We start from the raw sequence: 26040 nt of genomic DNA, 5'->3' as shown, positions 1-26040 counted from the left end.
ACGCCTCTCCTCATTTACTGTTTCTCCCCCAGGCGTCCTCATCTCAGCAGATGGCAACCCAGTTGCCAAGAAGACCGCGTCGTCTATTCTCATCTCCTCTGCTCCCTGATCCAACCCATCAGCAAGGTTTATTAGCTCAAATCCCAAAGCCAGCACATCCCACCATTGTCAGTGTGGATGTCAGATGCCTTCACCGTCATCTCCTGCCGAAGTTGCTGCAAGGACCCTTCCCGGGTGCCCTCGCTTCACCTTTGCCCTGACGCCATCCTGATAACCCATCCCAAAGTAGTCACAGTTCCCAAGGGAGTTGGGTTTTTTTTTTTAATAGACTTTCTCTCTTAGGGCAGTTTTATGTTCACAGCAACACTGAGCAGAGAGTACAGGTAGTCCCATGTACTCTCCCCGAGAACACACAGCCTCCTCCCCCAGAGTCGTTCATTTGTTGTGATGGATGAACCTACGCTGACAGGCCCTTGTCACCAGAATCCAGAGTTGACGCTGGGTTCACTCTGGGTGTTAGACACTCTGTGGGTCTGAACACTGTTAATGTCATTGCCTTACAGTGTCATACAGGGCAGTCTTACTGCCCCCCCCCCACCTGCTCCTCCCTTCCTCCCCCAACCCTGGGTCTTTTACTGTCTCCATAGTTACGCCTCTTCCAGAAAGTAGGTGGACTCATACAGGATGCAGACTTTTCAGGTTGGCATTTCAGGATCCTCCTGTCCTTTCGAGTTTAATAGCTCCTTTCTTTTTAGTGCCAAATAATATCCCACTGACTATCTGTACCGCAGTTTATCCATTCACCTACTGAAGGACATCTTCAGTAAAGCACCCACGTGCATGTGTTTGTTTTCTGCTTGCATTTTAGGGCCGCACTGTGGCATATGGAAATTCCCAGGCTAAGGGTGCATCAGAGCTTCAGCTGCCAGCTTACCCAACAGCCACAACAACAGGGATCTGAGCTATGTCAGCAACCTACACCATAGCTCACTGCAATGCCAGATCCTTACCCCACTGAGTGAAGCCAGGGATCGAACCCGAATCCTCATGAATACTAGTCACTTTCTTAACCTTCTGAGCCACGGTGGGAACTCCCTATGTGTAGGTTTTTGTGAGGAGCCAGCTTTTCAACTCTTTTGGATAAATACCAAGGGGCACAATTGCTAGATCATTTGGTATGAATATATTTCGTTTGTAAGAAACCATCGAACTACCTTACAAAGTGGCTCTACCGTTTACCATCTCGGCAGCAATAAGTGAGTGTTCCTGTTGGTCCACGTTCTCTTCAGCATCTCGTGTCGCCAGTGTTTTGGATTTTGATCTTTCTGATGGGTGTGTAACAATATTTTGTTGTTATTTTAATTTGCAGTTTCCTAATGATATATACTGGGAAGCATCTTTCCATGTGCTTATTTGCCATCTGTCTTTCTTCATCAGTGAGCTGTCTCTTCAGATCTTTTACCCATTCTTTAATCGGGTTGTTCATTTTCTTATCTTGACTTTTAAGAGTTCTCTGTATATGTTATATAACATTCCTTTATCAAATAATCTTTTGCAAATATTTTCCCCAATCTGTGGCTTATCTTCTTATTCGCTGGGAAGTGTCTTTCACAGAGCAGTTTTTAAGTTCAGCTTATCAACTCTTTCCTAAATTGTGTTTTTGCCATTTTAGCACCAAAACCTAGATTTTCTCCTATGTTATTTTCTAGGAGTTTTATAGTTTAGCATTTTACTTTTATTTTACTTTAAGGTCCATTTTTTGAGAAGGGTGTAAAGCTTGAGTGAGGTTTTAAAAATCTAAATGATACAGAGGCACTTTCGTTTTTTAAGACCCTCTAAGGTCTTCCGCTTATGTTCGGAATTAAACCAAAGGTTTTACCATCTTCTGCAATTTCTACCTAACCTAACCGCTTTCGGTAACTCCAGGCTGTCCCTCCCTTCAGCAACAGCAGCCTTTCTCTTGCTCTGGATGTGAGGAGTTCATTCATAGCATATGCTGAAGCAGGACTACTTAATGAAGGATCTATAGCCAGCAAATAAGATTGAGTAGGAACCAAAGGAGTAGGTGTTATAGAGGAGGGTGAATGGAAGGAACCTTCAGGGTAATTGCCTCAAACAACTTCTTTGAGTTTGTGTGCAGCATTTAGTTAGTGGATGGGTCTGCATGGCTGCGCCGAGGGTCAGACGCTACATCAACGGACAAGTGCCCAAGAACAGAAAGGAAAGCTGGAATGAGATCTTCTATAAGAAATATCCTGAGGTTAGGAGTTCCCGTCATGCCTCAGTGGTTAACGACTCCAACGAGGAACCACGAGGTTGCAGGTTCGATCCCTGGCCTCGCTCAGTGGGTTAAGGATCCAGCATTGCCCTGAGCTGTGGTGTAGGTCGCAGACGTGGCTCAGGCTCTTCGTTGCTGTGGCTGTGGTGCAGGCCGGCAGCTGTAGCTTCGATTGGACCCCTAGCCTGGGAACCTCCATATGCCGCAGGTGCGGTCTAGAAAAAATAAATAAATAAATTCTGCTTTTTTTTTTTTTTTTTTTTTTTTGTTGTTGTTGTTGTTGTTGCTATTTCTTGGGCCGCTCCCGCGGCATATGGAGGTTCCCAGGCTAGGGGTTGAATCGGAGCTGTAGCCACCGGCCTACACCAGAGCCACAGCTACGCGGGATCCGAGCCGCGTCTGCAACCTACACCACAGCTCACGGCAACGCCAGATCGTTAACCCACTGAGCAAGGGCAGGGATCGAACCCGCAACCTCATGGTTCCTAGTCGGATTCGTTAACCACTGCGCCACGACGGGAACTCCAAATTCTGCTTTTAATAGATGGTGTTGTACTAGTGTTGCAACACAGCTTAATTTTGTTGAAAATAAATTCACCTGTGAACTGCTAGAAATAATGTGATTATTTTCTACGCAATAAATAGCACTTTATGTTAAGTATGCAAATAACACTTTATGGTAAAGTGTAAATACCGTTTTATTATTCCTTAAATCTAGCCATACTTGTACTTCATATCATATCTGTAAAATAGTACTTTTGAACATTTATATTGAGTGCATACTTGGTCATGGTTTATTTAATCTTATTGGGAAGATATGTTTTGCAGTGCAGAAGACAATTTATGAATGGCGTTTCAAGTGGATCTGGTGGCATCTAATGGTGTATATTATATACTAGGCTATATTCTAACATTATGTATTAGATGGTGGCATCTAATGGTATATAATATATAGGCTTCCAAAATAAGAACTCCTTTTAAAAATAACCAAGGACTTATTAGTTATTTTTTGTAAATAAAAATGTTACTGTTTATAAATCCAAATTGTTTATTTTTATAAATAAAATTTTTTTTATAAATGAAAATGGTCTTATTGGGATCCAAATTGCTGAAAGGCAAAGTTTTTTAAAATATTTCTTTGCCATGTTGGTGAGAATTGACAGAAGGCACACAAGAATGGAGGCCTCGGGGGTCCCGCTGTTGTGCCATGTGCTCTGCCAACTTCTGTCCTGTCCTCATGCTCCCACATTGTGATGCTTCATCTGTCTGGCATCCTTATTATATTGAGACCCTGAGGTAAGGTCAGACCTTCTTTTCTGTATCTTACCATTTGTCACTAGATCTGACAATTAGATAACAGATCTAAATTTTCCTAAAATTATTTTAAAAACTCAAAAAAAAGTATTGCCATATTTCATTCACCACAGTGCCCCATTTCTAAAAGTAGCTATTTTGCAAGTGTCAACACTAGGTGATGACCTTAATTATTCAGAAATATACTAGACAACTTGGGGCATCTAAGTTTTTTTAATCTTCGGGAATCCCTAATTTAGCTTAGATACCAGAAGTCTGTTAGCATTAGCTGTCCAAAGGGACTCTTAAGAAATGAAAGGAAGCTGGGGAGCCACCGAGACATGGTCCCAGGTTTGGTTTATTATTTTAACTATTTTGCCATAAGGACAAATTTGGAACTGGCAGATTTATTAGCCTGCAGTGGGAGCGAAGCTATGCGACATTACCTCGGGGTTCAGCCCTTAATAATGTTTATTTTTAGGATCAATACCTTCTTATTAATTTGCTCATTAATGCTGTTAAGCATTGGTTCAAATTGAATTTTAGATGTCAGCTAATGGTTCATTAATTAAATTTAAAAGGCCATAATGTTTTAACTTTGAAAATGAAAATTCTAATTCTCTTTGAGACTGCAATCAGATGTGTTCTTACAAGAGGAAAAAAAAAATCTTTCCATTTCATACCTGCAGTGGTTGACATAGTTTCTGGGACAATTGTCAATACCCATTTGGTATGATTTGATAGGAAGTAAGATTGATTTAGAATTTCAGCTGCAGAGGAAGCTTTCAAGTTCAGGCTTCTCATAATGTGTGAGGAAAATATATTTTCTGGGGAGTTTCCATTGCGGCTCAGCGGTAATGAACCTGACTAGTGTCCATGAGGACACGGGTTCGATCCCTGACCTCACTCAGTGGATTAAGGATCCAGTGTTGCCATAAGCTGTAGTGTAGGTCACAGATGTGGCTCAGATCCCGTGTTGCTGTGGCTGTGGTGTAGGCAGACAGCTGCAGGTCAGATTGGCCTCCTAGCCTGCAAACTTCCAGGTGTGGTCCTAAAAAGCAACAATAAATAAATATAATCTGCTGGGTGGCTCAGTCACTATTAGACAAGTGATCGCACTTTCAATTCTTTTCCACCTTTCTCTGCTGTCCTGCAAGGCTGTTTTCGATGAGAGTTTGACGTATAAAGGTTTTGTGTTTATGTGATCAGGGCCGAGCCTCTGCAGGGCTTCTTCTGGTTTCCTGCTGATTTCTGCCTTGGACAGAAATTGTCCAGCTCATCTTGGGACACACACTGCGGGAGTTTGTGTGCAGTCATTTGCTCCCATCATAAAATCCCTGCTCACCTTGGCCTTTCATCTCGACCTCAGGCTCCCATCCACCTGTTAATCTTCTCAGAACTTCTGTGTCCCTTACTGCTGAGGCCTGCAACAAATTCCAGATCTCTTGGCTGCTGCAGACAAACCTTGAGAAACCCTCTTCAGGTTCATCTCTCTTGCCAGCTCTGGTCATAAGGATTCCTGTTGCATATGAGGGGGTCAGGTGCTTCTTCAAGGTGGGTGGGACTAGCCTTCCCACCCCCACACCGACAGGCTTCCTCCTGCTTGTCCGGGCGTTTCTATCACTCCTTTCATTCCCCGTGTGGTCCTCCTCCATGGGAGGAAAACGAAGACACCTGTTGAGCACTGTGTCTTACCTTTATTTCTCTTTTTCTCCCAGTCACAGAGGACACACTGTCCCTTTCCTGTATACTGTATCCTCATTCAGCCCACTCCTTCACACATAGAAGAAAATCTTCTACAATCTCCCTTGCCAGGCTTAGCTCCTGATACATCATTCCGTGCCTACCCTTCCCCCGTGGACTCAGACTTAGGGGTGCATGTTTGCGAGGCTGCTTTAATGTGTTTAAAATATTATCTTTGTTACTTCTAGAACAATGGTTGTGAATCATGACTGCATACTAAAATCACTGGCAGAAGACGGGGGGCCGGGGATGGATGCTTGGTAGGGGTTAAAATATGCTTATGCCTAGGAGTTCCCGTTGTGGCTCAGCGGAAATGAACCCACCTAGTATCCATGAGGATGCGGGTTCCATCCCTGGCCTCACTCAGTGGGTTGAGGATCCAGCGTTGCTGTGAGTGTGGTGTAGGTCGCAGACGTGGCTTGAGGGGAACTTCCATATGCCACACCTGTGGCCCTAAGAGAGAAAAGAAAAGAAAAAATATACTTATGCCTAGAGAGGCCACAGGAAATTAAATCAGAACATCAGCTATTGATCAGTCTGATGCTGGTAAAGTTTAAGTGAATTGCTCAGTGTCAATTAGCAGAAGTGCCACCCGGGAGGGCCCTCTTCCTCCTCCACTGCCAAGCAGACCACGGTGCTAAACCAGCTATTTCTATTCCTAAATAGACACACAAACCAAATTTACAGTTTATTTAATGTTTATAGTGCAGTGGATGGGTAGTATGTATATTTCACATGTAAGTTACACGGAGAAAATTCAAGAATGCGTTCATCACTTCTTTATCCCTTCCGACGTCATGGTGGAATTTTGTCCCCATGGCTGTGCCATCAGGAGGAGTTCTTTAAGGAAGACGTCCTATATTATCATTATACAAAGAGCTAATCCCCGTTGCCTGCCAGTTGCTGCAGAGAACAGCTTATCTCTGGAATCACATCAGTGCCCTTCCCCTCCCCACCCCAACACATCCTCGAAAGCATTTTTCCACATTCATTGTTTCTCTGGAGTCACTTTCAAGAATATCTGATGATGTTTTCATTATCTTTCCGTCTTTGGCTTGGGGGGAGATAGAGAAAGTGAGCAGAAATGTACATGTAATACTTTTTACTAGTACCAGAGACCCCTACATCCCCCCCTACATCTGTACGAAAACTTTAAAGTAAAGGAAACAGGAGTTCCCGTCGTGGCTCAGTAGTTAACGAATCCGACTAGGAACCATGAGGTTTCGAGTTCGATTCCTGGCCTTGCCCAGCGGGTTAAGGATCTGGCGTTGCTGTGGCTGTGGTGTAGGCCGGGGGCTACAGCTCCGATGAGACCCCTAGCCTGGGAACTCCTTATACCGCAAGGGCAGCCCTCAAAAAGACAAAAGCAAATAAATAAAAATAATAAAGTAAAGGAAACAGAGTCATGTAACTGCTAACTTCCCATCACTTCTGAAGGGTGAGTGAGCTCTGAGATTTAAGATCCCAAGTACTTTGTAATCCCTTTTCCTCTGTTTCCTGGTCCATCGTGTCTCCCCCGCTTCCTCTGTCCTCCCTCTTTCTTTCTTTTTCTCTTTTCTTCCTCCCTCCCTCCTCCTTGCTCCTTCTCCAAACTAGAAGAAGCCTTACAGCTCTTTGTTTCTGTGCAACAGAATAACAACACATCTGGCAAAATGATACTCTTTAGGTTGTCCGGAAGCAAGGAGCAGGGGTCCACAATTTTCCTCCAACCCATCCTGTTTTAAGGGGGTTCACCTTCCTGAGAGAAGGGAACAAGAGGGGAATTTCTGAGAAGAAGCCTGGTACTTTGACTACCAGTTACTTTCCTCATTTTGTTCATTTTAAACGTTAACTCCATTGCACAGTCTGTCTACGGGAAACAAATTCTCCAGGTTACTGGAGTTCATGAATCATTGTAGAAAAAATGACTCTGGGATTTGAGCTGGTTCCACCAAATGCCATGGAATTTCTATCTTAGCAGAAGCTAAGGTTCTAGAGATGGAGCACACTGATCAAAACCTTCATACCCAAAGAGTTCTTTGTCTCTCTGTTTTCCATGTCTAGCCTGGATGTGTAAATACCACAGAAGTGGACATCAAGAAGTCATCCAGAATGAGAAATCCGCACAAAACACGGAAGGTAAAATTGACGTCTGATGTGTTGATTTTGGTAATGCGTTGTACTGTTTAGAGGATGTCATACACACACACACACACACACACACACACACACACACACACACACCCCTTTTCTTCTATTTCATGACATATCTTCTAGTATCTTTCTCCCTCTTCCTTGTTGCTTGGCTAGAAAAAAAATCTGGAAGTCCAAGCCTTGGTCTTCCGTCAGTTTCTCTTTCCCCAGGAAATTGCCCTATCCTAATTCTCAAGCATGCCACGGTCACAAGGTATAGGGGTGGCTGTGCCAGGAAAAGGATACTGAGAGAAGAACCATCAACAGAAAAAGACATCTCTTTCAGAGCCCAGGAAATGAGGAAAAAACGGAGGTTATCTCATTGTTAGAGAAAAATATGAAGACATCATCACAAAGATGTTTAATTACAGATACTGTATGAGGATCATATTTTAACATCAGAATTGTGTGACAAAGCTGTAGGATAGCAGTTATAGGTTCAGGATCTCTTAGGTGAGAAAGCATGTAACAAAATGAAAGTGCGATCCTGAATTTAATACCATTTAATATAATCTTTTGAAAACACATAGCAGAAGTATCCACATTTTAAGCTAATACATGCATATAGAAGGCATTTGTATGTATTGCATAAAATATTTGATGCACATAAGAATGTTCAGCCGGTAGCAATCATTCTGAGGACACAGCCCAAGGTCAGTGCCACTGGATCAAAGCATCCTGCAAAGTTCAGGGCTTTCTCTTCATGGCTTTTATTTGTGCAACATTTCCTGGGGTATGTGTTCCTGAAGTAGGCACTAAACATTTTCTTGGTAGTCTTATTCCTTTTCTTTTTTGTCTTTTTTTGTCTTTTCTAGGGCCGCACCCATGGCATATGGAGGTTCCCAGGCTAGGGGTCTCATCAGAGCTGTAGCCGCCAGCCTATACCACAGCCACAACAACACCAGATCCGAGCCATGTCTGCAGCCTATACCACAGCTCACAGCAACGCTGGATCCTTAACCCACTGAGCGAGGCCAGGGATCAAACCCGCAACCTCATGGTTCCTAGTCGGATTCTTTAACCACTGAGCCATGATGGGAACTCCTGGTAGTCTTATTTCTTAATGACTCTTTTCTTCCATCCCTAGAACATACGCATTATGTTCAAAGGCCCAAATGTGGTCCAAGTACATTTTCTTTCTTTTAAGACAGTTTACCTTGATATTAGGCTAAAGAAGCCATAGGAAAAGTACCATACAATCTATTCATATGAGGTGCTCAAAAGCTTTTGCCCCTAGGATATCTCTGCGAAAAAGAAGCAAAGCCAGACCCAAGCCAGCAGGTTGGCCCCTCTCCCTCACGGTCAGCCCCACTCAGTTCCTTTTGCCCTTTGCTCACAGCAGGGCCTCAGTGCACCAGGGACCAGCTTTGTGGAACCAAATTCAAAACTATGGGCAGCTCTCCCAAAAGTGCATGGTGTCACTTCTCACTACTTTCTGAATTTCAAAGAGTCCAAAATACCTTACTTTGTCCCCAGTTTCCCTCAACAGATACCAACTGAAAATAGGCTCTGATTTGGCAGAGAAATCGTATGAGGTTAATGGATGGAACTTAAAGACGGTAAAGTAATTGTTTCCACTCCGTTTTCAGTGCTATGCCCAGTGACTGTATCCTACCAGTGTCTCACACGACGTCATTCCTTTGGAAAATTTGCCAGCATCAGTGTCAGTGTGGCTCTTCACCCACTATCAGCCCTCATTTATGGTAGAAAAACACAAGCGACAGCACAGCGAGATGCCCTCAAGAGATGGGACCACAGAGCTCAGCTCTGTTTGTCTAGGTAGCAGTCCAGTTTCCTGCGAATCAATGCCCATAGACGTACAGAGCCTAACAGGAGCTCTGTGTAACACTGCAATTACTAGAGAAAACCAAAATTTCAGCAGAATGCCAATGGCATGCATACCATTGTTCTCCTCAATTGGAGAAAAGTGATTTTCTCACCTTCAGATGAAAATCGCTTCTTGTAGTGAGACGGGTTGCATTCGCTAGGCTTTTTCACCATGACGTTACTTTCCGTAAAAGGTGAGAGGATGCTGAGTCACACACTGCTCCTGCTTTAGCTCCCCCATGGCTAGGAACTGGAGTGATCCCTCCGGCAGCAGACTGAACAAGTCTCTACTTTCTGCCGGGTAGGTCCCGGTCTTTAGGTAGTCAGTGATAAATGAGACAGGCATGGACTTGCTCCATAACTCACGGTCTAATGAGGGTGCACATATTTAGCAAGCAAACAAACAAATGTATGTATATATACATTTACCTAATTTTTTCAAGTGCTGTGTACTAGTCTGCTCTGGCTACTATAACAAAATAGCACAGACTGGGGAGCCAAAACCAGAGGAATTTATTTTCTCACAGTGCTGGAGACTAGAAGTCCAAGATCAAGGTGCAGGCGAATTTGGTTCCCGGGGAGAGCTCTCTTTCTGGGTTGCAGGCGGCCGCCTGGCTGTGCTCTCATGTGGCAGAGATGGAGGAGCTTGTACAGTTTCCTTTTCGTCCACTTATGAGGACACGGCTCCATAGGATTGGATGTCACCTTATGACCTTGCTTAACCCTTACTCCGTATAGATCTCATCTTCAAATACAGTCACGGTGGGGGTGAGGGCTCCTGTATGTGAATTTCAGAGGATACAACTCCGCCCATAACGTGTTATCGCAGAATTTAAATGGTTTGTGATTCTAAATTGCCAGGCCATTTTAGTAAGGAATAGCTTAACAACATGCAGTGAACTGTTCCACCATACTCTGAAGATTTCACCGTTTCGTCCTTGTGGAACAGCAGGTCTGGAAGGGTCTAGACAGATGGCACATGCTTGCCACCTGTGGAAAAGGCCTTTGCCTTCTGCCACCAGTCAGGATGTCCTCTGCTTCTTCTCTTAGCTTTGTGGTCACTCTCTGTCCTCTACTGATGCTGGTACGGAAGGGGAACCCTTGGACTCTAGCTCATCTTCGAAAACAGATACTGCCCTTAGTGATGAGAGATGCTGTTCCAGTCTGTGCGATTAAGCTGTGATGATGTTTCTTATTATTATACGTCATGGACAAAGGACATAAATGTCGAGAATAAAGGACCAAACGAACCCCTAAAGCAATAATTTAACATATGTACCTAAAGAATATGAGAGTTTGGGATGTTGCATTTAATTGTTAAATTTCAAATATGTGCATCAAATATGTGAAAAGAAGGCTTTGAGATATATCTACTTGAAATATTTTTTAAGTATTTGGGGTTAACCAGTGTTTAAATCTGACTTTTTAATGTGAATATACTTTACTAAAATACCAAGAATAGGTAAATTGCATCTCCTCAAGTTTCTCTGAAGGGATGATAAGGTAGCAGAACCAGAAAGAAATCAATCTAGTCTAGGCAGATTTTAAGGGGCACTCTGTGCCTGATCTTCTCCAGTCTGAGTCTAAAATTTTAACTATAATAGGTCAGGCTATGTATTAGCCAAGGCTCTATGGAGAAATAGAACCGAAAAGATGGAGCTATATAGATAGCTATATATAGAGAGAGAGAGTGAGAGATTTATTTTAAGCAATCAGCTTACACAGTCGTAGAGATTTGACAAGTCCACAGTCTGATGAGGTAGACCAGTAGGCTAGAGGACCAGGGAAGACCTGCCTCTTTTGACAGAATTTCCTTGTGCTTGGAGGTGAGTCTTTGTCTGCCAGGTTTTCAGCTGGCTGGATGAGGGCTACCCATGTTATAGAAGAGAAACTGTTTTACTCAAAAGTTCACTGATTTAAGTGTTAACTTTACCCAAAAAGCAGCCTCACAGAGACACCCAGAATAATGTCTGAACAAGTATCTGAGCGCCATGGTCCAGCCAAGTTGACACATGAAATCATCATCGCAGGATGGATCCTTCTACATGACAATAGCTAGAGAGGTCCCAGAGCCACACAAAACCTAAAGAAAAAGACGGAAGCGTTTGTGCTTCTGTGTCTGCACCCACTCTCTGGATTGCTTCTGGAAACTCCAGAATCCATATTTCAAAACAATAGGAAGTTGCATACGGTCTCTTTATCGTTCCTCTGTCACCTTCGTTTGGACATAATGGCACTTAATACTTTAATGAACAGCTAAAGTGCATATCCTAGAAGAATAGTTAGAAAATCTACGATTAAGTGTCTAGTTTTCCTGCTATTAATGCAGTGGTTAGAGCTGTTTATGCATGAAAAGATAGGCATTGCCTTACTTCCATATGCAAAAATATGGAAATTAAAATTTTAATGTGTTACATAGTAGAATAACTACTCATCTTCAGAGCAGCACAAAAGTGTTTTGAATAAGAAGTGCAGTAAATGTGTAGGTGAGAGAAACTCCACTCAGAACAGATAGCAGAAGGGGAGATTCTAAAACCTTGGGGGGTAGACAGAGGCAGAGTCAGCCCTGGATACCAGGGCATGGAGACTTGACCCTGGATACTGGGGCAGGGGACTTGACCCTGGCAGAGCTCTCCCGTGTTCTTGTCTAACTTGTTCTTCCTCTGCACTGGCTTCCTCCACACAGCATCAGACATGGTCACAGTTGTTCTCTGTTGGAACCGAGCACCCAAGGGAACGAGAAACCCACCTACCCGCCCCATCAGCAGTGAGAACCCCGCCACACACAAATTGCACTCCGTGTAGAAGGGCATACAAGCCTCCCTGCACTCTGCAGTTCTCCCTCTGACCGAAAAATAAAAAATAGGAAAGAATTTTCTTGGATCTCTGAAATGTAAAGGGAAATCAGATAGGAACGGATTTATGCAGAGAGTCAAATCTGTTTCATTTAATGAACAACCTATTCAGTATTCATTTGGATGGTACTACACATGACAAGTGCCAATCCAGGCATCTGGGGGAAAAAGGATGTGTTAGTCAGGCCAGAGCATCTGATTTAGTAATTATCTTTGCTATTAAAACTCAAAATGGATCCCAGTGTGTTAATTTGATTTTACTTCATCTGCAAGTATTAAGACGTTGAAACAATTTTATTTCTCTTTCTTTCTCTGTTCTGCTCACACTGTGCCAAATTTTAATACACTTCCTTATTCTAAAAAATGAAAATCCTTTGACATTGCAAATGCTCCTCATAATTTCCCAGAAATTATGCGGAAATTAAGAAATTTTCAATTTTCTTACCTCCTTTATCCATAAACCAAGCCTGATGATAACATGGCATTATTCACAGCTATTTTCACTCTAGTTGAGAATCAAAGTTAAAAGCTATTACTGGTCCCCAGAAAGTGAAGGACATCCTGAATGAAAGAAAGAACTGATGTTAACTTACATGTAAGACAGAAAAGGAAACTCCCCAGCGACCTCGGAGCTGGGCTGCTGGAAGGCTGCTTGAGACCTCAGCTTACAGTGGTTTGGGTTCTTCATAAAGACCACGTGACATGCATGCACATTGAAATGGTCATAGAAATGTAGACACATGGGGAGTTCCCGTCGTGGCTCAGTGGTTAACGAATCCGACTAGGAGCCATGAGGTTGCAGGTTCGATCCCTGGCCTCGCTCAGTGGGCCGTGAGCTGTGGTGTAGGTCGCTGACTCTGCTTGGATACTGCGTTGCTGTGGCTGTGGTATATGCTGGCAGCTACAGCTCTGATTGGACTCCTAGCCTGGGAACCTCCATATGCTGCGGGAGCGGCCCCAGAAAAGGCAAAAAAACAGGTTAAAAAAAAAAAAAAAAGACAAGAAAGAAATGTAGACATAGAAGATAACTTAGGGATCATTTTGCTTCTGTGTCACCATAAATTATGATATTTTTCTGTAAATATTTTAATTATTTTAAATCTTGACCAAAATCTTAACCAAAAAACTGTCAGCTGTCTTGTCCTAAAAGTAGTTTTTACATGAACTATAGATTCTTATGAAAGAACTTCATGGAATTAACTAACCCAGATAAGAAAGACTGGAAAGTTGAAGCCTTCAGGCCTTTTTATTTGCTTTATCAAGAGTTAGTGTGATATTGGAGTTCCCGTCGTGGCGGAGTGGAAATGAATCTGACTAGGAACCATGAGGTTTCAGGTTCTATCCCTGGCCTCGCTTAGTGGATTAAGGATCCGGCATTGCCATGAGCTGTGGTGTAGGTCTCAGATGTGGCTCGGATCTGGTATCGCTGTGGCTGTGGTGTAGGCCGGCAGCTGTAGCTGCGATTAGACCCCTAGCCTGGGAACCTCCATATACCACGGGAGCAGCCCTTAAAAAAAAAAAAAAAAAAAAGAGTTAGTGTGATACAACTGAAAAAAGAGCAGGCATTAGAAAATACAATTATTGCGCAATTGGTGATCGTTCACTTGCCTCATTTTAAAACATCACCCTCAACTGTCATTTTAGAATGCAGAGGGTTGTTATTTAATCAGCCTCAAACACAACTGTTAGTAGTTCATGTGGGCCTTTTTTGTTTCTTCTGTGGAAATTCAGTCTCCATGTTTTCCAGGCATTATGCTCATGCTATTCTTTTCTTTTGCAATACTGATCACAGTTTTAACCACATGTTTATTTGTGTGATTGTTTGTATAAACTCTAGGTTGTGAATTCCAATGAAGGAGGAAGCATATCTATTCTTGTTTATTTTCATATCCCTAATGCTTAGCATTATATCCAGCATATAGTAGATGTTCATTAAGTGTTACGTGAAGGCAGGAAGGAAAGAAAAAGTCTAAACCATTTAGTTCAGTCCTATTAATAATTAATTCACAGCATATGTGCTACTCCTTGGGTTAAAACAGAGGCCTAGTCACAAGAATTGATTTCCAAGAGGTTGGGGCTATGGTGAAAGAGGGGAGATTGAAGGAACTACCAAAAATAGTCTGAACACCAAGTCAACATCTATTAAAGATGGGCCAAGAGCATCCTTGCGATAGGAAGTCACAAGGAAAAAGGGCCCAGGTACAGAGCCAAGAGATTCACATTAAGAAGAGGTGGCATCTTGGGAGTTCCCATCATGGCACAGTGGTTAACGAATCTGACTAGGAACCATGAGGTTTCAGTTCGATCCCTGGCCTTGCTCAGTGGGTTAAGGATCTGGCATTGCCGTGAGCTGCGGTGTAGGTTGCAGAGCCGGCTCGGATCCTGAGTTGCTGTGGCTGTGGCGTAGGCCAGCGGCTACAGCTCTGATGAGACCCCTAGCCTGGGAACCTCCATATGCCACAGGAGCAGCCCAAGAAATGGCAAAAAAGACAAAAAAAAAAAGAAGAGGTGGCATCCAAGTGAAAACGAGTCGGAACCAAAGCACATTTGAACTTGGAGCTACTGTAAGGTTGGCCATGGACCCGATGATTCTATATCCACCTCTGTCTTACTTTGAAATCCATACTTCTTAGATGTTATATTGTGTTGTCCTTCCCCAATTTAGTGCTATCAGCCCACCTTTGTATTTTATCACACTTACCCAGTTCTTTCCATGTCATCAATTATTCTGTCAGTTAATAATCTAACCACATATTTTTTCCAAAACCTGTGCTTCTATTTGACATGCATATGGCATTTATGATAGCAGTGCCTTTTGAGTTTTGATAAGAAGCTTCGTCCAATATGCAGCAAAGCATGGAGCTACTTTCCTGAATATATAACATGAAGTTATCTTTTAGAAAATCTATGACTCTAATGCTATTTTATCCTAACATATTTCTTTTTTATTTTAATATAGTCTGTCTATGGTTTACAAAATGATATTAGAAGTCACAGTCCTACCCACACACCCACACCGGAAAGTAAACCTGCAACAGAAGATGAGTTACAACAACAGGTGGGTCAACTGTATGATGGTTAATAGAGTAGCAGGTATGAGAACCAGATGGGCAATGTTAATAGCATGTATTTTTTAAGTGATTAGTGTGAATGACCATTTCACATAGAAGATTTGCAGTTAAAAGGTAATTTTAAGGTATGTTGTCACTTGAAAATGTATCAATATACGGAAATTGTTTTCAAAACTCTTCACTCTTCCCCAAATTCTTTTTCCTTTAACCTTTTTGTTAGTTTGTTTTTTGTTTGTCTGTTTGTTTTAGGACTACACCTGCAGCGCATGGAATTTCTCAGCCTAGGGGTTGAATTGGAGCTGCAGCTCCTGGCCTACACCTCAGCCAAGGCAATGCCGGATCTAAGCTATATCTGTGACCTACACCAGAGCTCATGGCAACACCAGAGCCTTAACCCACTGAGTGAGACCAGGGATCGAACCTGCATCCTCATGGCTACTAGTGGGGTTGGTTACCACTGAGCCATGATGGGAACTCCCCTCTAATCTTTTTTTTTCTAAATCACACACACACACACACACACACACACACGGATTTATAGGTGTCTCCATTACTAAGAGTTTATTTTGTTCTGATGAACTCTGTCTTAACGAATGAGAAGACAAGAGGTTGGGGACATGAGGTCATGTATTTTCCGCCCCTAATCATGAGGCATGACCTTCACAAAAGAGTGCTTACTGTTTTTTCTGCAGTGCCGGTCTCTATATGCCTCTTGAATAGTGCTAAGCCTTATTAGCACTGATGACCGGTCTCATTATGTATTGCTTCTTGTTTCATCCATTGATCAATAGCTTCAACTCCAAGTAATATTTCAAAGCAAACACCGAGTGTCTCATATCAAGGAATAGTTAAATCTCTTTGTTAGTTAAAACATGGGACTTTTTCCCCTTTCCTTCTTTCCCCTTAATATTTTATTGTAGGAGGGTTTATCAGTTGTGTAATATATACTTTTTCTAGTATATTTATAATCACAGTGAGGAAAAAATAATGCAGAGAGTTTTAAATTTTCCATGTGCAATATGTCCATGTGAGAATTTGTCCTGAAAAGTTCATAAAATCATCCTTAAAACAACTATCATTGATCCTTTATAGGGTTAGTGTTAGGAAGCAGGTTTATTTTGACATTATAGTAACAAATAGCAGATACAGTTATTTCCTGAATTGAATGTTTGAGGAAGAAATGTGCTTCTGATTTGGTTACTCACTATGAATAAATGCTTAAAATTTCTATAGCACTTAAAGTTACCTTTCGTTAAAGCTGTCAGAATGTTCAAATCATTGCTCTTCCAAAGCAATATTGATTATATTTACATTCAAACAGATTTTTATTTTTATTAACTCTTTCCAAGCCCTCATGTTTGACTTTTTTCTACAGACTTTGAACATTTACCGACTGCAAACATAGTCTTGCTTAGAATTGCCTAGTCTATTAGAATTTGGAGTTGAAAATTGTGAGAATGTCACTACTTATGTAACTACTTCTCCAAATCTTTTTTTCAGATAAAATATTGGCAAATACAGTTAGATAGACATAGGTTAAAAATGTCGAAAGTTGCTGACAGGTAAGTACTTTACGGTACCATATAAATTTTTTAAAAATTCATGTGGCAGTTACATGTGTTTAGAATGGTGGGAGGCGAGCTGGTATAAAGAATTGGAAACCCGTTAAAAATATTATTTTCTTTTTCCTTTTTGAACATAGAAAAATGTCAAAGAGCTCTTTTGTTTGCAGTTTAAATGACACAATGATCATTATTATCTTAAGTCTCTAGAGGTCCAGTGTTTGTGCAACCAGCGTCAAATACAGAAGAGAATTCGAAGGAATTGAGTCTTTTCATTCCTTCTGGGAGAAATGAAGCTTTCAATTTATTAAGTTAGCTTTTTGCAACTTAGAGGCTCTCTATAAATTCATCTGAACGTTCACACTGGCCAGTTATTTGATGACGTTAGAATCTGAATTAAACTCAGACTTTGCGTATTTTCCTTTTCTTCATTGAATTGTGTTCTCAAGGCATTCGTATTCTTTACCTGGGAGCCTTGTTCAGTCCTACATCTCCAGCCTTTTTCCTCTCTTTCCCTTGACTTTTTTAAAATGTAGATTTTTTTTCAAAATGTTTTTGTCAGTGATTCCCCATTTACCTAATTTCTGTAAGTATTTTTGACAAAATTTCCTTTTAACCTCTTCTCCAGGTTAAACTAAAATCAGTTCTGCTGTGGGTGGGCTGATGGATCAAGGACTGGACTTAACCTTGGCGCTTCCTCTTATGCGCTGACTTCCGTGTGGCTTCGTAGTCATGGAGGGATATTGACTCTATGGCTTAGCCGGGGGGAGCAGTGGAGTCCTTAGCCATTCTGGTCCTCTAAGAAGAGCAGTAAGCTGATGCACAAAAGCTACTGAAAAGTGAAAACTGCCATTGCATTAAATCCTATAAGCAAGCAGGGATTCCTTCGCCAAGCATTTTTATACAGTGTCCCTTAAAGACTAGACAGAACATCAGGCAGAAAACTAAGAAAAGTGAAATGTTTTTCTTCTTCTCTCTCAAGTCTGCTAAGTTACACGGAACAGTATGTAGAATATGACCCATTTCTTGTGCCCCCTGACCCTTCTAACCCGTGGCTGTCCGATGATACTACCTTCTGGGAACTTGAAGCAAGGTAAGTGAAATAAATGTTCTCTTCCTTTCAAATATTGTATTCATTTCAGGTTGGGGCAAAATAGGAAGAATCCTACAGTGACAAATTGTAAAGGTAATTTTACTCTGTGTCTATGTTAACCACGAGATAAAGTTCCTGTTCAAGGCTACGGTTTTTGACACTTAAATATTTGCATTCATATTAAGATTTGCCTCTCCAGAAAGACTGGCACAAAATTAGAGGCGCAAATGTTTCTTTTTGGTTGTTGTTCTATTGAAGTGTATAGTTGATTTACAATGTTGTGTTAATTTCTGCTGTACAGCAAATTGATTCAGTTATACATATACACATATCCATTCTATTCAGACTCTTTCTCCCACAGATTATTAGGGAATATTGGGTAGAGTTCCCTGTGCTATACAGCAGGTGCCCCTTGACCATCCATTCCATATGCAGTAGTGTTCACATGCCAATACAAGGTTTCAATATAGACCAATCAGGATCCTTATTTCTCAAAATTTAGCTCATTGATTTTAGCTTCACTGAAAATCCACATAGCCACAAAGGCCTATCTATTCCAGTAAAATGGATGCTAAATCCATACTCACTAAGTTCAACACAAGTGTGACTTGATAAATTCAATTTTATTTATCTTGTTTTAATTGCCACCCCTGTGGCATACGGAAGTTCCCAGGCCAGGGGCCGAATCCCAGCTGCAGCTGCAACGTACACCACAGCTGTGTCAACACCAGATCCTTTAACCCACAACACCGGCTGGGGATCGATCCTGTGCCTCCACAATAACCGGAACTGCTGCAGTCAGATTCTTAACCCACTGCACCACAGCGGGAACTCCTCAATTTTAAAGCAAAATGACTTTACCATAAATATTCTAGAGAAGCTGATAAGAGACTGAATTCTTAAGAAAACCAAAGTGCAGTTTAAGACTTCCTGGTTTCTTTCAAGGGAAGAATTATATCATCAATCTTGACAAAGTCATAGCAAAATTATAGCATACCTCTTTACAGAGTAAGGATTTAGTCTTCTGTAACCCTTCTCCAGATTGCATTTATGGACCGTCTCTTTCTTTTAGGTCCATGCAGGGGTTCTTAAATGCTTGATAAGTGTAGAGCTTATCATCCATAAGCTTGAGACTTTATAGATGTGGAAGTTGGAACCTCAAGATGTTATGACTTAGCCAGGAGTGGGTCACACACTTAATTAACCACAGAATTAACCTGAGAATTAAGCCTTTTTATTCTCAATGCATTTTCCTGCAGTACAACCTGTCACCATGGGACTGCACTGTGCAGTGGTTAAGAAATTGAGCTCTAGGGTCAGAAGATCTGGAGTGTTAATCTGTTTGCATTGGCAAATTAAAACCCTCGTAGTGCCTTGATTTCTTCATCAACTAAAAAAAAGAATTATAATAGTACCTATTTCATAAAGCTGCTGAAAAAGCCTGAAAGAGAGAATCCATCTCTTGGCATCTAATGCTTAATAAACTTTAGACTTTATTATTAATGCCTTTCATCTCACTATAATTTCGTACAGAGCCATCAATCAGATATTTTTCCTGAAAAATATGTTAATGATAGGAACTTCAAAGCATATTTGATTTTGAGGGGAAATATGATGGCAGAAGATAGAGTTTGTAACAAAGGGAATATATTTGTTTTATCTCCTATAGCAAAGAACCAAGTCAGCAGAGGGTAAAACGGTGGGGTTTCGGCATGGATGAAGCATTGAAAGATCCAGTTGGGAGAGAACAGTTCCTTAAATTTCTAGAATCAGAATTCAGCTCAGAAAATTTAAGGTAAGACATGTTGTCTGGCTCTTTCACTATAAGCAAGACACCCCTACCTGGGATAAGTCTGGTTATTTTGCCCTTATTAGACCCTTTACTGGAGTTCCCGTCATGGCTCAGTGGTTAACGAATCCGACTAGGAACCATGAGGTTGCGGGTTCAGTCCCTGCCCTTGCTCAGTGGGTTAAGGATCCAGCGTTGCCGTGAGCTGTGGTGTAGGTTGCAGACGCGGCTCGGATCCCGCGTGGCTGTGACTCTGGCGTAGGCCGGTGGCCACAGCTCTGATTCGACCCGTAGCCCGGGAACCTCCATTTGCTACGGGAGTGGCCCAAGAAATGGCAAAAAAAAAGAAAAAAAAAAAAAGAAAAAAATAAATAGATAAGTAAAGATGTATACTGTTTAGATGCGTGTTTGGCAAAGTGGAGAATGGTCAGTAATCTTTATGCAGTTAAATTAAATTGGTCTTCTTTGTATATTGCATCTCAAGTAAGATCTGCAAAGAGAGATTAAGTGCCTGTTTAAAAATAACTGGAAACAGAACTATGGAGGCAGCTCATTGACTTTGCACACTTAAATAGAGCCTCAGGACGTTGAGAGCAGCACCGCGTTGTCAGTGCCTGCGGGAGAGGTGAGCTCCCACCATCTGTTGTAAGCATCATCCTTACATATTTTGGAAATTTTTCTAACTTAAGAGGCCCCTGGAAATTGAACTTTTAAATGTGAGACGCTGGAATAGACTTTAATGGCGCCATAATCCCTGAAATGAGTAATAACTTTCCACAACATAAAATGGTTTTTCCACAAGCTCTTTCATTCATTATTCTTCAATTTACGTTCCCATGACTTATGCAGTCCTGTGAAATTCATTTACAGAAAAATGTCACCATTCATTTATTTCCACTGGAACGAAGCAGTGCCAGGCATTGTCACATTCTTTTCAGGGGATTTAACAGATACCAACACCAAACCATTCAGAAGTACAGAGAAGTTTGACAGGTGTCCCATGGATTACGCAAGATAACCGCAGACAGAATCTGGAGGAATTTAATTATATATGCGTGCCTATCGTGGGGTGTTGGGATGCAGCTTCCTGCTTTCTTTCAGGTGGATGAGAACCTTCATTGGAGGGCTTTCATAAGGTCTGCATTTGCTAAGGATTTTTATTAGGCCTACTAAATAACATTTTCTACCTTGAGGTCACATCATCAGTTATTGAGTACAATAATGCATAAAAAATAAAGCAGAGATAAAGTTTATTTTTAGCCTTTTGGTGGATGTGGAGATGGGGTTTCTTCTAATTCTCTAAGTTTTGGGGAAAATGCTGACACCATGGGGTTTCATGATGAAGAAATAAATAAACAATGCCTCATCAGTATCACTTAATCAAATAAAAATTCTTCCTAATCTTGGAGTTCCCATCGTGGCACAGTGGAAATGAATCCGACTGGGAGCCATGAGGTTGCAGGTTCGATCCCCAGCCTCTCTCAGTGGGTTAAGGATCCTGCATTGCCGTGAGCTGTGGTGAAGGTTGCAGATTTGGCTCAGCTCCCGAGTGGCTATGGCTGTGGCATAGGCCAGCAGCTGTGACTCCCCTAGCCTGGGTAACCTCCATATGCCGAGGGTGCGGCCCTAAAAAGCAAAATAAACAAATAAGTAAAGAAATAAAATTCTTCCTGATCTTATTAAAAGTACAGCCTCATGATGAATACAGAAGAAAACGCTGGATGTTAGAATGAATTGAATCATGTGCTGTTTTCTTAGTTTCAGCCTTAACCATTTCTCAGCTGAGTAATTTTGGGCCACACTAGACTCCCTGCTAAGTAGTTACATTTAAGAAATATTACATGTTTCAGAGAGTTTCCATCGTGGCTCAGTGGGTTTCAAACCCGACTAGTATCCATAAGCATGCGAGTTCGATCCCTGGTCTTGCTCCCTGGATTAAGGATCTGGCATTGCCATGAGCAGTGGTATAGGTTGCAGACATGGCTAAGATCCTGCGTTGCTGTGGCTGTGGTATAGACCAGCAGCTGCAGCTCCAATTTGACCCCTATATTTCTTGAGTATCTACCATAAGCTTGTTACATATTTCCCTACTAAGGATAGATAGATACAGATATAAATCTTAAGCATCTTACCATATGCCCTAATATGCTTTATATATTCACTGCTTTTATAAGTATGCCATGCTCTATTTTGTATATTATTTCTAATTATCATTCATCTTGTCACACATCAAAAATGAAATGTAAACATTCTTGCCCTATTTTACAGGTCAGCAAAACATGACTGGAAGAGGTTAAGCATCTTTTCAAGTCATATTACTAACAACTGGCATCCTAGACTTTCTATAAACCAGTACCACTGCGCCTCTAATCTGAGCGTCCTGCTTCTGCCGGGTACTGGGTGTAACAGACTCTGGGGGAGGCAAAATGGGCCAGTTAGCCAACAGGACCAATTACACCTAAATAAGTCTCAGTGCATCTTGTCTAAGCAGCTGCCCTGAAGTATCTGTATTTATGGAAGTGTAGCACTCGTGTAAACATTTTCTTCAAGTGTCCAGACGGGAAAAATAGTCAACGAATATTGCTCATTGATAAGTATTTACTCCTCAAATGTAACTTCTGCTCTCCCTTGGTGTATTTTGCTCATTCACTTTTCAGGTAAAGCATAGTAAGTTCTAAGTGAATGTAGTGATATGGGTTTTATGTAATCTAAGTGCCTACAAATGCATCAGGCCCGTCAAAATACTCCCTACATGGTTTATCTCATGTAATCTAATGGAAAACCAGTGAGATAGGCAGTATCATCCCATTTTACTGATGAAAAAAATGGTTCGAAGACATTGGCATCCCCTCATACTCCAGCTACCACATGATAAGGGGGAATAGGGTTTTAGCCAGCGCCCTCTACATTCTGCTGTGTTATTAACGAACAACTACAGTAATGCTGAGGATAGGAAAGGCATTGATGCTTTTAGGGAGGCCTTTCTTTCTTTCTTTTTTTTTTTTTTTTTTTTTCCCGTCTTTTTGCCTTTTCTAGGGCCACTCCCGCGGCAGATGGAGGTTCCCAGGCTAGGGGTTGAATTGGAGCTGTAGCCACCGGGCTATGCCACAGCCACAGCAACGCGGGATCCGAGCCACGTCTGCGACCTGTACCACAGCTCATGGCAATGCCAGATCCTTAACCCACTGATCAAGGCCAGGGATCGAACCCACAACCTCCTGGTTCCTAGTCGGATTCTTTAACCACTGAGCCACGACGGAAACTCCTAGGGAGTCATTTGGGAGCGTTGTTTTGAACATGTCACCTGCTGCAGACCTGGGGGCAAACCAGCCACTTACATACGTGACTCGTTCTTCACATCTTCAGTTTTCTCTAAAGCAGGGGAGAGATTGGCACACAGTCTGTAGAGCTGTAGGGGCTGCGTGCATTAGTTGAGCCACATCACTTAGAATGTTGCCGGCTCTTATCAGTGTAGGTGCTGTTATGATAAGTTCCTCGGCCCTTTGATGTTTCATCCATGATTTCAAGTCTGCTTAAGAGGTCACCGCATCTGTACAGCGATCCCAGAACGCCGTTGCCCCAGCCAGTCGTTGCCCCAGCAGAGGGGCTCTTTCAAGCTCTTCCTCCCCAGACCGTCTGGTTGGGGCTGTTCCTCGAGACGCTCTCACGGGCTTCCTCGCCTTATTGAATGGTGTACTTTTGCTAGTTCGAGGACAGAGACTTTTTTTTGTTATCAATGTGTTCGAAGCATTCTGAAATGAACTTGAATAAACAGGAATTACTCCACGTATACTCCCTCCGATTTGCACAGAGCATCCCTATGAGATTGCAGGGTCAAAATCTGTATTTTGAAAAGAAATGGGCTTGGCTCTTCCCTCCTGGAAGCAGCAGTGGCGGTGGGGGGGGGGGGGTTAAACGCCCTAGACCCTGGAAGATCCCTGGATTGAGTAATGCTTATTCTCATTCTAGCTCAACTGCTGTATTACTTATTTCTGAATTTATTTCATGAGTCCCCAAGTTAAACCGTAATAGCTGTGAAGGTACTGCTTATCCTCTTCCGCCTCCCTTAAGTAACCTTCGTCCCTGTGATCTTCGTTTCTTGGCCGCATCTACCATGAGAGCAATAGCGGCCCCTCTTGCAGATAACAGAGATCTAGTACTTCTTTTTTCAACCGTTCTTTAAAATGTTAACACCTTATTCTGCTATACATATTCATCTTTTCAACATTATTTCTATAGCTGATCAAAAAGATATAGAGCGAAATTTTTTTAAATGAGACTTCATTAATGGAATGTGACTTCTTGTTAGACTTTGCTCTTTGCTCTTATCAACCAGAACATATTCTACTGTGCTTTTCTTTCAGCATATACTGTATTCTATGCAGAAGCCTGTGAAATATACTTGTCTGTTTCCAAGGCTGTATATTTATTTTTTCCAGCGCTTCTGAATCTCTAGAGTGCCTCTGCACATTTAAGCCTTTCAAACAGTTGCCGGTGAAGGCTTGCTGCTTCTGTCATGTCACAGTCTCTGAATTAAATAACCTAAAATTAGGTACTTGCCCTGATTTCTCCAGAGAGGGCATTTTCTGATCTTGTGACCAGGCCTCTTTAAGTCCAATAAAGCTTCACTGTAATTCCCTTGCCAGGTAAAGCAGAAAATCCTCTCCATACTCAGTGCTCAAACTGACAAAAGATCCAAAAAATAGACTCTGCTGTCATACTTTATTCTCTCAATCAGACCGTCTATGCGACTCCCTTTTAACCTCCTCTCCCTTTCTGATAAGTGGCTCTTAGCCGTGCTGCTTCGCTTCGGTAAAAATGAAGGTTGTGTAGAAGCAGGGCCCTGGCAGTTCTGTTTTTAACAGAAAACACCTAAAATGGATTGTTTTTAACATTTCCTTTCCCCAAATTGTATGTCTTTGAATATAGCTAATAAAAAAATTCAGTAAAGGCCGGTTATTGGAAGCCCTCAGAGAAAATGAGTTTATTATCGTGCCTCATTGTGAATTGTATGATAGGTCAATATTTTAAGAATTTTCAGATTGTGAGGCATCGGAGTAAATGCTTGGTGTCACATTTTACATAGATTCTGGCTAGCAGTGGAGGACCTGAAGAAAAGGCCTATTAGAGAAGTCCCCTCTCGAGTTCAGGAAATTTGGCAAGAATTTCTGGCTCCAGGAGCCCCCAGTGCCATTAACTTGGATTCTAAGAGCTATGACAAAACCACACAGAATGTGAAGGAGCCCGGACGATACACATTCGAGGATGCTCAGGTTGGTACATGGATGGGCCTCCCGTTCTGTCACAGACGCTCCTGAGAGGTTGGCAGTTAAGATGCGTTTGTTTTATTTGCATTGTCATTGGCGGGTATGCCTACTACTTTCAATTTAGGTAAAAGGTCTGTAAAATAACCAATTAACCTAGAAGAGAGCAGAGACACTTAAACGTGAAGAGTTTTTAAAACCTGGGAATGTTTTGTAAATTTGAATGTTTTTATTTGAACGCATCTCGAAAGGAAATATTTGAAATATTTGCAAACTTTTTTTTCGATTCTGTTGCTTCGGTAACACATATTTGAGGCCGTTAAGGTGTCCTCTAATACGGAGGTTCTCAGATTCTAAATAATTCATAATTATGAATAGTCAGACCTAAAGTAAAATAGCTTAAAGTTCAGTAAAACTCAAACCAGCTTTGTTTCTGATGATAAAATAGACACTTACTAGTTTTCCAAGTTAATTTTTTTAGTCTACAATAAGAATTTCATATGAGCTATTAACTTCCTAAGACAAAGTTTTAAGTGTTTGTTTCTCACACTGAATGTAATGTCCCTTAGGAATAATTTGTATTTCTACTTTCTCTAAAAAATCATTGTGCTCACCAGGAAAAATAAACTTGTAGTGAGAGATCTAATTTCCTAACGTGTTGAAATTGGCTTTTAAACCAGAACATGCATGTTTTATAATTTCTTAAACCTCGTTTAAAGAATGTTAGCTCTAGAAAGTATCTTGTTTTTTTTTTTTGAATAACATTACTGAAATAAGAAGATGAAATATAGAAGATGAATAATAAGATACAAAAATTTCTCTTCTTATTTTTACTCTCAGTAGAAAATACCTTTATCTTTGGCTTTGGTTTAAAAAAGAAATGAGCCATGGTAGAGAAAACTAATTCAGGTTGAAACAGCTAACCAAAAACGCATTCTCCCTGCCTGGCTCTGCCGTGGTCTGCTGTATGGAAATAGTTAAGTTCTATGGAGACACAAGAGAGCAGGATAAAAAATTCCAGCTCTGTTGCTTCTTTCTCTGATGATTTTTCTTTCAGTGCAAGATTTCAAGCATTTTTCTAAAGGCAACAACA

General features: G+C 41.5%; 1 protein-coding gene across 15 annotated transcripts in view; it reads left to right on the top strand.

The window, feature by feature from the left end:
• RGS7 (regulator of G protein signaling 7) overlaps nucleotides 1-26040 on the top strand; it is a 373292-nt gene that overhangs the window by 327038 nt on the left and 20214 nt on the right. For 14 of the 15 annotated variants that reach the window (XM_084979240.1, XM_084979237.1, XM_084979235.1 and 11 more), the window contains 6 exons: nucleotides 7358-7432; nucleotides 15128-15226; nucleotides 16740-16801; nucleotides 17784-17894; nucleotides 19564-19689; nucleotides 24770-24956. In XM_084979240.1, coding sequence (XP_084835366.1) covers nucleotides 7358-7432; nucleotides 15128-15226; nucleotides 16740-16801; nucleotides 17784-17894; nucleotides 19564-19689; nucleotides 24770-24956 — 660 coding nt within the window. Of the gene's footprint in view, nucleotides 1-4618; nucleotides 5113-5162; nucleotides 7433-15127; nucleotides 15227-16739; nucleotides 16802-17783; nucleotides 17895-19563; nucleotides 19690-24769; nucleotides 24957-26040 lie in introns of those variants that run through there. The other variant, XM_084979241.1, reaches the window with a different exon arrangement.

The sequence above is a fragment of the Sus scrofa genome, chromosome 10, assembly GCF_054392235.1.
Source record: "Sus scrofa isolate SSC_HxYL_T2T_F1_AM1 chromosome 10, Sscrofa_HxYL_maternal_Yorkshire_Landrace_v2.0, whole genome shotgun sequence".
NCBI classification, from domain to species: domain Eukaryota; kingdom Metazoa; phylum Chordata; class Mammalia; order Artiodactyla; family Suidae; genus Sus; species Sus scrofa.
This window is presented reverse-complemented; position numbering and strand designations above follow the sequence as displayed.